Consider the following 12,856-nt stretch of genomic DNA (forward strand, 5'->3'; position numbering starts at 1 on the left):
AACTGGGTTGGTAAAGATTAGGACCATTTCCTCAAAGACTGGACAAAAGGAAGGTGATTTTTATGAAGTATAGGTGATGAAAGAATACAATATAACTCTTTTCTCAGTAAAGTAAAAGGCAAAGGCAGATGTGTATGTGATTGTGCGTGTATAGAGGACATCATTGGCTTAGGGAGGTGTGTTAACAGCCTCTTGGGGAGAAGGTTAAAGATTCAAATAGAATAAAAAAGATTATTCATTGCAACAGATCAGTTAAAAATAGATAACATGAATTCATAGCAGACTTAAAGCAATTTTACACCTCCTTTAGGATGATCAAAGGCAAAAATGATGGAGGATGATCCAAGATTAAAAACGATAAATAATAGAACAGGAAGGTATTCACCCTCTAATATGTGTTAACTATGTGACTATAACATCCTGTCTCATCCTCACTTTTGCCATCCACAAAGTGGGGTTAATGCCTAAAGATTCTGCCTCATTACTGCAAAGCTTAAATGGGATAATATATGTGGTGTTTCAAAAGTGCTTTGTTAAGGTCATCTATTGTTAATGTTACTACTGTTATTATACCAACAAAGAAAAAATACTTAAGCTAACATCATCATATGGTAAAAAGAGTGCTAGAGTTGGAGTCATTAAAACCTGGGTTTGCCTTTGAAATTTATTACTTGTAGGAACACAACGATTATTCTAGCTAAATTATAATTTACATTAATGAAGGGAATTCTTGAGGTGAGTTCCATCAACTAGAATTCCCATCCCAACAGAATCATAATCCTTAATATATTGAGAAAACATGTGATTATTATTTAACATAAGGGAAACTCTTTTGATAGATGAGATGAGGTAAAATATTTCTAGATTGTGCTCCTTAGATTAGATTACCAAGTAAGCATTTACAAAATGTAAATCTTAAAAATGTGGGTGTGGACAAGTCAGATAATTTTTAAAACTATGGATTAGTTCCATTGATATTTATTCAGGAAAGAGCATTGTGTTCGACTGCAACTGTTTTGCAAAGTAGAATAGTGGATAGTTTGTATGAGGTTTTTTACCTCATCATAATGGTCCCTTAAGTGAAAAAAATTTCAAAATAATCATAGAACATATAAGTCAAATTAAGTGATTATTTTATGAGTCTAATAAATACACTGAAAACTTAGTGGACCTTTTTTGCTACTTTATTTCTTCTGTAGCTCCTTGGTTTGTTTGCCCCTACATTTTGGAGGCAGTTGTATTGTGCTATGTGCTAAGAGATTTCTGAACTATGGTATAAGTGTATAGATACAACATATAGTGCTTCACCATATTCTTTGACACTTCGGCATAATTGTGGCTATATTCCTCCTTTGAGTGCAGAGATCATATTTTCCGTTTCTTCTGTATTCTCATCATATATGTCCAGTATAGTTTATCTTTTCTTTGCTGTCTCTGAAATTGATGGAGATGGCATGGTGACCAGTCAGATGGTAAAAAGTTGGAAAGAACAATGAGTGACTGGGAGCTGAATGGATAGGGTTAGTGCTGTGGAGAAGCTAGAAGTCTTTAGGAATCAAATATTTATAAATAATGTTTTAAATTTTAGGAGATGAAAAATGGCAAGTCCAGATCCACCTGTACAGAAGATTCTAAAAAGCTAAAAAAACTATGCCTACAAGTTGCCAGAAACAAATACATATTTTGCAAAAATCAGGAAATATTGAGCTACTGAATGCAGTAGATAAGAATAATGTACATAGTGGAAATTAGCAGTTGAGGACTGATATCATACTTAGGAAAAGTGAAAATTCTGACATGAAGTGTTTCTTGTTGGACTCAAGAAAAACCACACTCCCTCAGGAAAATGAAATATTTTCTCAAAATTTAGCAATATCACTAAAAACAGTAAAGACCAACTCAAAGATGAACTTTGTCAATGTACAAGTTATTGATTCAAAGAGTAGGCCAGGTGAAACAAGATTCATGCAAGAAGCTTTTTATACAAGACTCAAGTGATTCACAGCAAACTTCATGTTCAGAACACAAAACAAATGGAAAAAAAGATTTTCATTTGAGCAAGCTAAGGTTAATTTGAATCTAAAGCCAAGTAACAGCCAATTTGGCTCCTTGAATGGTTTAATTGGCAGTTCAGATTATATATTAGGCAGTCTGGTAGAAAAAGCTTTTAATGGTATTGGGAATGGTAAAGAAAGTAACCAGGTAGGTCCCAGATTAGAAGTGACCTCACAATCAGAATCACATGTCTCACAGCAGAGTGAAGCCATGGCTAACAGGACATCTGATTTGAAAAGATCAATTCAGGCCAAGAAGGATGCAAGTGATTTTTTGAAGCCCCAAGAACACAATCAAATGGATAATTCAAGTACTCCAGACTGTGGAAATATAGTCTCAACATGGCATTCATCATTTGATGCTAATGGTAAGTGTTTCCATAATGTATAGAGAAATCCCTTGCTTTTAGACTTAAATTAATCCTTACAAAGAAAAATATTTTTAAAAAGTCAATAGACTAAAAGCATTTTTTCTATATAGCCTAGAGTCATTGAGGTATAAGCAAATGTGCAGAGTCAAAAAGACCTATGTTCACATTCTATCTTTGGGACACATTGGGTCTGTGACTACATGCAAGTCAGTTGACTGTTCATTGCCCTTAGTGGTTCTCTAAGACTATAAAGGCGATAAAATAATATATTAGAAAGCACACTGGATTAGGGTTAGTGTATCCAGGTTCAAGTCAAGTCTGCCAATTACCGTCTAATATTTAATCTTTCTGGATCTCAGTTTGTAAAACGAGGAGGTTGGAAAAGGATTACAAATATGAAATTCCCCACATTGATGAAATCATAGGTTCAGACCCTACAAAATAATTCTATATAGAACTAGATACTTGTATTCAAGGATAAATACATTTGAGGTGTTGTACAAGAAGATAGATGTGTGGGTAGTGCTATAGAATGAGAGCTAGTAATAGGCAGCAGGATACAAGATAGAAGGACAGAAATGATTTTTTTTTGTTTTAAAAAATCAGAAAAAATGTTGGTGTCATCTCCTATATTTAAGGAAGGTTTTTTTTAATCTTCATTTTAAAATAATTTGGATTCATTTTGCTTATAATGGTCTTTTATCAATCCAACACCCCCACCCCCATCATTCAGTGAGATTCAGCTAATACCATTTTAGCAAGTAAGTCAAAGAAGGTAAGAGGTACATTTACAGTATTGTTCAGTTCACCAAACATTTAAATGTTTAAATGTTCAAAAAAATTTTTTTCCAATTACATGTAAAGATATTTTTCAACATTCATTTTTTGTAAGACTCCATATTTTTCTGCCTTCCCTCCCTTCTCCCATTGACCAGTGAGTAATTAATATAGGATTTATAGGTACAACTATGTTAAACATTATTTCCATACTAGTCATATTGTGAAAGAAGATTCAGAACAAAAGGGGGAAAAGAAGGAAAAAAAGCATAAAACAAATTTTAAAGTGAAAATAATATGCTTTTGTTTGCATTCAGATCATAATTCTTTCTCTAAAATTTCCCAATTACATATAAAGGTAATTTTCTACATTCATCTTTTTGTAAACTTTGGAGTTCCTTATTTTTCTACCACCCTCCCTTCCTCCTCCCCCCTCCCCCTTCCCATGGCAGCAAACAATCTTATATAGGTTGTTTATGTACAATTGTGTTATAACATAATACCATATTGGACATGTTGTGAAAGAGGAATTAGAACTAAGAAGGGATAAAGAGCCATGAGAAAGAAAGAAAGAAAGAAAATGTAAAATAAATTTTTAAAAGTGAACACAGAAGGCGGCACAGTGGATAGAGTACTTACTGATCCTAGAATTAGAGGACCTGATTTCAAATTTGCCTTCAGATATTTAATACTTATTTAACTGTGTGATCTTAGGCAAGTCACTTTAACCCCATTGCCTCGCAAAAAAATTTAAAAAAACCATCCCCCCAAATTAACATGGAATGCTTTTGCTCTGTATTCACATTCATTTTTTTAAGTCCTTTAGAATTGTCTTTGACAGTTGTACTGCTAAGGATATAAGCATAGATAACTCTGTCGTAGTTGATCATCATACAATATTGCTATTATTATTTACAAGTTGTGGTTCTGCTCACTACATTCAACATCAGTTTATACAAGTCTTTCCAGACATTTCTAAAGTCTGACCCCTCATGACTTTTTAGAGAACAGCAGTACTCCACTACATTCAGATACTACAACTTGTTCAGCTATTTCCCAATTGATGGGTATCCCCTCGAATGGATATAAATATGTTAGTACATGTGGATCTTTTTCCTTTTTTAATGATGTCTTTGGATACAGGCCTACTGTTGGATAAAAGAGTATGTACAGTTTTTTTTTTTTAGGTTTTTGCAAGGCAAATGGGGTTAAGTGGCTTGCCCAAGGCCTCACAGCTAGGTAATTATTAATATTAAGTGTCTGGGACCTGATTGTGAACCTAGGTACTCCTGACTCCAAGGCCAGTGCTTTATCCACTACGCCACCTAGTTGCCCCAAGTATGTGCAGTTTTATTGCCTTTTGGGCATAGTTCCAACTTGCTCTCCAGAATGGTTGGATCAGTTCACCACTTCACCAGCATGGTTAGTGTCCCAGTTTTCCCATATTCTCTCCAACATTGATCATTTTCCTCTTCTGTCATTTTAGCCAATCTGAGAGATATGAGGCAGATATGTTTCAGTAGTGATTTGGAGCTTTTTTCATATGACTAAATATATAAATATATATATACGTGTGTGTGTGTGTGTGTGTGTGTGTGTGTGTGTAAAACTGCCTGTTCATATTCTTTGACCATTTACCAATTGGGTAATGACTTCTATTCTTAAAATTTTGGCTCAGTTCTCTATATATTTTATAAATGAGTCGTTCTTTATTAGAAATACTAGCTGTCTGTACACAGTGGATAGAGCACCAGTCCTGGAGTCAGGAGTACCTGAGTTCAAATCCAGCCTCAGACACTTAATAATTACCTAGCTGTGTGGCCTTGGGCGAGGCACTTAACCCCATTGCCTTGCAAAAAAAACTTTAAAAAAGAAAGAAAAAAGAAATACTAGCAATAAAATTGTTTCTCAGCTCTTTGCTTTCCTTCTAATTTTGGTTGCATTGGTTTTATTTATGTCAAACCTTTTTAATTTAATGTAATTTAATTTAATTTAATCAAAATTATTCATTTGGAATTATATAATGTTCTCTATCTCTTGTTCTTCTATAACTTCTTCCTCCCTTCATAGATCTGATTAAACTCTTCCTTCTCCTAATTGGTTTATGGTATCATCTTTTGTGTCTTAAATCATGTACCCATTTTGATATTATCTTGGTATCACTAAACATTTATTAAGCATCATATCTAGTCTAGTCAGTTGGAGAACTGCAACAAATATGATACAATTTGCCTTGAGATAGTTTAGTACTTGTCATTTCATGCAAATATCACTCATAGGAGATGTTTTATTTTTAAACCTGTGCAAAAGAAAAAATAGTATTTATTTAATTATATTCTAATCACCTCCTTTCCCAGAAAATTTGCTTCTAGATCAAAAGCAAGGTAAATTTGGATGGATGGATGGATGGATGGATATATGTATACACACACACACACACACACACACACACACACACACACACACTCTCTTTTTGAGGAACATTATACTATATGTTGCAACAATCAGGCCAAATATTTATTCCATTAATTTCTTTGAACAAACTTTATTGAGTTTGCAAGATGGCAAGGAAACAATTCACAGGCAAACTCCACTTTTTGTAGAGTAAATTTTATGTCAGTCAAGAGTTTACAGTGATAATATCTTGAATTAAATTTTTTCTATTTCACAAGTACTTAAATGTCCTTTATTTAACTGGCTTAATTTTCTTTTTGTTGGTTTTGATCTGTTAGTAATAGTCAAAAGCATGAAGTAAGTTTAATGTCTATAATACTAAACTCTAAAAACTAACTTGTGAATCAGCATTTTCCCTAAATAATTCTTTTAGATTAAAAAAAGATTTTAAATGATTAGGCATTTCTTATTGGTTTCCATTAGACTATTCATAAAGAGAAATATTAATCTTTGTTTCCTCTATTTCTTTTTTCCTTTCTCAAAGGCAACACCTCAAAGAAAAGGATACTTTCGGGAAACAAAGAGAATATTAAGCGCATAAAAACTTCAAATGAAATTAATGAGAATATTTGCATTGTGGAAAAAAGAAGCGTATTGTTTGAACAGGTAAAACTGTTATTTGCAATATATTCCTTTTATTTGAATCCTAGAAAATATCCACTGAAATCCCCCAAAACATACATCTTAAGATTGCAGTTTTATCTCTCTTTATATGAAACTTAATTTAGAAAAAACAAATTACTGGACACATTTAAATGGGGGGAGGGGAAAGATGTGTTCACTTTATAAAAGGATTTAGCATTGTTTTTCTTGTAAATAGCAAATTCCCCTACTGTATTTAAACTGATTCTGTAAAAAAATATCTTATTTATCTGATGTTGTTAGAAATGAAGTGTTCCACATAAATTAACTACATTTTCACTTTAAATCCATAACAATCCAATTCCTCTGTAGAAAAGAAGGTACCGCACCCTCATCTTAAGGTCATGGCAGTTAAGCAGCTTCATCTTAATGATGTCTTTGTTTAGTTATTATAGTCATTGTATAACCTGTTATTTTAGTAGTTTCTTTGAATATATATATATATATATATATATATATATCAGTTAATTAATCTTCCGTTGTTTCTCTGAATTCCATATATTCATTGTTTCTTGAGACATCATAATATTTTTTCTTTTGTTAGAATAAATGCCCAGTAGTGAATCTCAGGGTCTAATACTAAATTGTTTTCTAAAATGGTTGGATCAATTTACGGCTCCATTTAAGAATGTAATATTGGAGGGTCGGCCCTAGGATGTTAGAGTAAGGCAAGGAACTCACTTGAACTGAATCAAATTCATCTCCAGACAACTATAAAATGACACCTCAAAACATATTTCAGAGCATAGTTCTAAAAATAGGTTGGGGTGAAACAAACTTTTAGCTAAGACAACTTAGAAAGTTGTCAGGAAAGATCTGTCTCACTTGGGTAAAATGGGACTGCAGTCCAGTGAAGGCCATGTCTAGGCAAGCCAGCAGCAAGCCAGTGGTGAGGTACTAGGAGACCAGCAGGAGGTCCTTGCAAGCTTTAGCTTGCCTGGGGCAAAACCCCACAGCTGTCTCAGCAGACACCCTGGAGCAAGAAGCTTGGGACAGTGTTCTGCCATCCTAGTGGAAGAACCCAACTTTCACATGAAATTAAATCACAAAATAGACTGGGAAGATAAGCAAAAAAAACAAACCAAAGAACCAACTTGACTTTTATATAAAGGTACATGGTTAGTAGCAGAAAAGATCAAAACAAATTCAGAAGAGGACAGCAGTGTCAAAATAGCCAGTGTGAAGCTTGAAATAAAAATGATACAAATTGATCCCAGGCCTAAAAACAGAAGCAGAAGTATTCAAAAAGGATTTTTAAAATCAAATAAGGAAGTCGAAGGAAAAAATGGGGAGAGAAATATTAAAAGGTGATATTTAATTCAGTGAAGAAAATAATTCCTTAAAAATTAAATTGGGCAGGTGTAAGTTAATTATTTCATAAGACATCAAGAATTTAATAGAACAAAATCAAAAGAAGAAAAAAATAGAAGAAAATGAGAAATATCAGAGCAACTGACATGGAAAATAGGAGACAAAGCCATGATCACAAAAAGCCTATATATAATATTTCAAGAAATTATCAAAGAAAACTAGATTGATATCCTAGTACCAGAATCTTTCAATCATTTCCTAAAGGATCCCTCAATGAAAACTCCCAGTCTTGGATACTTAATAATTGCCTGTGTGACCTGGGGCAAGTCATTTAATCCCATTGCTTTAAGTAAATAAAATTTTTAAACGGTTTGGGGGGCCGTGGAATATAGTATTCCAGAAGGCAAAAGAACTGGGATTATAACCTGGAATCACCTACTTGGTAAAACTGAGTATCTTTCTTCAGCCTTCAGGAGGGGAACTTGATAGTCTTAGTAATAAAGATCTTTGAAACATTCCTGAAGAAAAGATCAGAACTAAGCATACTTAAGAGAAAATAAATAGGAAAGAGAAATCATTAAGGGATTTATTAAGGTTGAACTGTTTATATTACTTCATGGGAAGATACTTGTTATGTTTAAGAACTTTATCATTAGTAGGGCAATTAGTAGTATACAAAGACAGAGGGCATGAATATAAATTGACATTGATGGGATGAAATCCAAAGAAAAGAAAATTAAGGATTTCATTGAGAGAAGAGAAAGTAATAGAGAATAAATTGTTTCATGTGAAGAAGTGTAAAAGACTTAGTACAGCTAAGGGAAAGATTAGGGGGACAGGACACTGCTTGAACTTTACTCTCATCAGAATTGGCTCAGAAGGAATGACAAATACATTCTTTTGTGTACAGAAATATATCATATCCTGTGGGGAAGTAGGTGGGAAGGGGAGTGATAAGTAAATAAGGATTGGAGACTGATAAAAATAGGGTGTATTTTGGGAGGGCAGTAGTCAGAAGGTGAAGACTGGTGAGGATGGACAGAGTGAAAAGAGAAAGGAGGACAAGGGGGGAGGGAAGATAAATGGAAAAATTAAATGAGGGGAAATACAGTTGGTAATATGAATGGGAGGAACTCCTAAAATGGAAGTGGAAAGCAATGTGAATTAAAAACTAGAATCCCACAATATGTCATTTACAAGAATCACATTTGAAACAGAGAAGCATAGAATAAAAGTAAAGGGCTGGAGCAGAATCTATTAAAATTCAGCTGAAGTTAAAAGAAAAAAGCAGAGTTAGCAATCATCTCAGAGCAAATAAAATTTTAAAAAGATAAAGAAGGAAACTACATCCCACAATACAGTTCTTGCTTTGTTATATAGACAATGATGCAATATCATATATATGTACCAAGTAGTATAGCATCCAAATTTTTAAAGAAGTTAAATGAAGTACAGTAGAGAATAGACAGTAAAACTATACTAATGGGGTCTTCAACATTCCCCTCTAGGAACTAGATAAATCTAGCCACACACACAAAAAAAAAATAAAATAAAAATGGGATTAAGCAGATAAATGAATTTTTTGACAAGTTAGATATGCTAGAATTCTGAAGAAAGCTAAATGGGAACAGAAATTCATTAGAAAGTAATATAATCCTCAAGAAACAGTAAGTGAAAGAACAAATAATGGAAACAGTTTCATTAAAGAGAATGGCAATGAGACAACATACCAAAATTTATGGGAAAAAAGCACTTGAGGAAAAATTTATATAAAAAATAGATTGATGAATTAGACATGCAACTTAAAAAAAGATTAAATTTAAAACCTGCAATTAAATACCAATTTGGAAATCCTGATATCAAAGAAGAAATTAATAAAATTGAAAGAAAACCATTGAACTAGAATATGTGAAAAATTCAATAAAATAGGTAAGCCATTGGTTAATAGAATTTAAAAAGAAAAAGAAGAAAACCAAATCATCGGTATCAAAATTAAATTCACCACCAATGAGAAGAGGAAGTTAGAACAATTATTAACCAGTTTTGTCCAATTATATGCTAATCTGATAATCTTTTGTGAAATGCATAAGGACTTATAAAAATAAAAAATTGCCTGGATTGCCAAAAGACTAAATAGAATACTAAGTAACCTCATCTTTGAAAAAAGAAATCCAACAAGCCCTAAAAAGTGAATTCTACTAAACATTTAAAGAGTAATTAATTCTAGTACTATATAAACTATTTGGAAAAACAAGCAGAGTCCTACCAAATTCCTTTCATGACACAAATATGGTGCTGATACCTAAACCAGAAAGAACTCAAACAAAATTATAGACAAATTTCTCTAGTGAATATTGTTGTGAAAATTATAAATAAAATATTAGTGAGGAGATTACAGCAATATGTCACAAAGATTATATGCATTATGACCAGGAGGAATTTACATCAGAAATGGTGGTTCAGTCTTAGGAATCTTATCAATATAATTTACTGTTATCAATAGCAAAACCAACAAAAATCATAATTATCTCAATAGATGCAGAAAAAAAGTCTTTTAACAAAATACATTATCCATTTTTATTTCAAAACACTAAAGATCATGGGAATAAATGGAGCTTTCCTCAAAATGGTAAACAGTACTATCTAAAACATCAGCAAGCAATATCTGTAATGAGATAAAACAACAATCCTTCTCAATAAGATGATTAAAGGTGAAGAAAGTATGCCAATTATCATCTATTATTCAATATTATACTAGAAATATTAGTTATAACCAAAAGAGAAGCAAAAGAAATTAAAGGAATTAGAATAAAAGCAAAACTATCATTCTTAGTAGATAAAATGTTATACTTAGAAAATTGATTACAAAGCTAGTTGAAATAACTTTAGCAAATTGGCAGATTATAAAATGAATCCACATCGATCATCAGCATTTTTTATATATTGCCATCAAAAAGCACTTTTCACACACAGATCTAGATAATTGGAAAAGTATTAATTGATAATGGGTAGGCGGATCCAATGATAATAAAAACTAAAATTCTATATAAATTAGTTTACTTATTGACTGCCATACCAGTCGGACTACTAAAAAATAGTTTTATCAAGCTAGAGAAAAATAACAAAATTCATCTGGAAAAACAAAAGGTCAAGAACATCAGGGGAATTGATGAGAGGGAAAATGTGGAAGGAGGTAGACTAGTCGTATCAGATCTGAAACTGTCTTATAAAGTGGTAATTATCAAAACAATCTAGTACTGGATAAATTGAATAGCAGCCAATGGAATAAATTAGCTACATAATACACAGTAGTAAATGGTCATAGAAATCCCAAGCTTTTAGGATAAGAACTCAGTGTTTGACAAAAAGTGCTTAAAAACTAGAAAACTATGGCAGAAATGACCAGCATCTTATAAACTTAAACAAGCAAGATTAGAAGGAAAGCAGCGTTCTGGAAAGCAAATAAAAGCCTCATTTCTCAAATATGTAGAAAACTGAGTCAAACTTCTAAGAACACAAGCCATTCCCTAATTGATAGCTGTAAACATAGTATTTACAGACCTTAAAGAAATCATTTATTTATAGTCATATCAAAAAAGTTCTCTAAATCTTTATTGATTAGAGAAACGCAAATTAAAGCAATTCTGAAATACTTCTTTACACATATCAAATTAGTTAAAATGACATGTTGGAAGGGATATAGGAAAATTGGGACACTAAAGCATGGTTGATGGAGTTGTGAACTAATCTAACCATTTTGGAAAGCAATTAGGAGTTATTTTCCAGAGAGAGCTATAAAATAGCTATATCTTTTATTCTGCAGTAGCACTGCTAGGTTTGTATTACAAAGAAATTTTAAAAGAACCTTTTTTGTGCAAAAAATATTTTAGTAGCTCTTTTTGTGGTTGCACAGAATTGGAAATTATGAGCATGTGCAACAGTTGAAATGAATGAGCAAGTTGTGCTATATGATTTTGATAGAATGCTATTGGGCTCTAAGAAATGATGAATAAGATGGTTTCAGAAAAACCTGGGAAAAAACGTAGACAAACTGATGCAAAATGAAATGAGCAGAAGTAGGAGAATATTGTACACAGTAACAGCAAAACTATATGACAATTAACTGTGGAAGTCTTAGCTATTCTCAGAAATACAATGATCCAAGATAATTACATAGGACTCATGATGAAAACTGCTGTCCACCTCCAGAGAAAGAACTGATAGAATCTGAATGGAGATCATAGCATCTTATTTTTTTAGTTCCTTTATTTTAGGGTTTTTGTTTTTAGTCTTGTTTTCTTTCTCAATATGACTAATATGGAACACAAGGAAATATGTTTTGCATGTTTTTACATGTATAATTTCTATCAAATTGCCTCAGGGAGAGGCAAGGAGAGGAAGGTAAGAGAAAATTTGGAGCTCAGAATTTTTTAAAATGACATTTTTACAAATAATTGGAAAAAATAAAATATTACTTTTAAAAAAGTTTATTATATTCCTGTCTTCCCATAGCTCATCCACCTTCGACTAGGTCTGATTGTTGTCTTACTGTTTTCAGGTTGCCTTCTCTCTTTCTCCTTGTCTTCACATACCACTACTTCCATCTTCTGTCCATAGGCTTTGGCACTGGCCATGTCCACCAACTTGGTATGACTCTTAGTTTTACCCTATATAGTATCCCTCTTATCCTATAGACACAAGACTCAAGCATCATCTTCTCTACAGGAAGCTTTTCCTGATTCCCCCTGTTGGTGCCTTCCTTCCCAAACCAAATTGTATTTCAACTATTTTGAATTATTTGTATTTATCCAATATTTACTTATTTATATACTTGCTTTTTCCATTTGAGAATGGGGATTGCTTTATTTTTTTGTGTTTGTGTTACATCTAGCAGAGTCTGGCACATAGTAGTTGTTTAAATAATGTTTATTGAATGATAGATGACATGATGAGAAAGCTGCAATTTTCAGTTGTATTTCTCTTGCTTATCTGGTGTACTTTTTTATATATACTTTTTTATATAGTAACAGTTTTGAAAAGACTACAAACTATGTGTACCTCCTTAGAAATGACTCTTATGATTACATATATGATAATTTCAGTATGTGTATGTTTTATATCAAACTTTAATATATATTGCAAAGATTTTTTCCTAGATTATAGTTTCCTTCATTCTAGTTGTGTGGATTTTGTTTGTTCTAAAGCTATTTAATTTATATAGTTGAAAATGTGGAGGTTATTTGGTAG

General features: G+C 32.4%; 1 protein-coding gene across 9 annotated transcripts in view; it reads left to right on the top strand.

The window, feature by feature from the left end:
• The window catches only part of ATF7IP2 (activating transcription factor 7 interacting protein 2), a 118,373-nt gene that overhangs the window by 74,663 nt on the left and 30,854 nt on the right, over positions 1–12,856 (top strand). For 6 of the 9 annotated variants that reach the window (XM_074196386.1, XM_074196380.1, XM_074196381.1 and 3 more), the window contains 2 exons: positions 2,254–2,422; positions 6,141–6,262. In XM_074196386.1, coding sequence (XP_074052487.1) covers positions 2,266–2,422; positions 6,141–6,262 — 279 coding nt within the window. In that variant the 5' untranslated portion in view covers positions 2,254–2,265. Of the gene's footprint in view, positions 1–1,764; positions 2,423–6,140; positions 6,263–12,856 lie in introns of those variants that run through there. The other 3 variants (XM_074196379.1, XM_074196385.1, XM_074196377.1) reach the window with 2 other exon arrangements.

The sequence above is a fragment of the Macrotis lagotis genome, chromosome 8 (genome assembly GCF_037893015.1).
Source record: "Macrotis lagotis isolate mMagLag1 chromosome 8, bilby.v1.9.chrom.fasta, whole genome shotgun sequence".
In the NCBI taxonomy this organism is placed as follows: domain Eukaryota; kingdom Metazoa; phylum Chordata; class Mammalia; order Peramelemorphia; family Peramelidae; genus Macrotis; species Macrotis lagotis.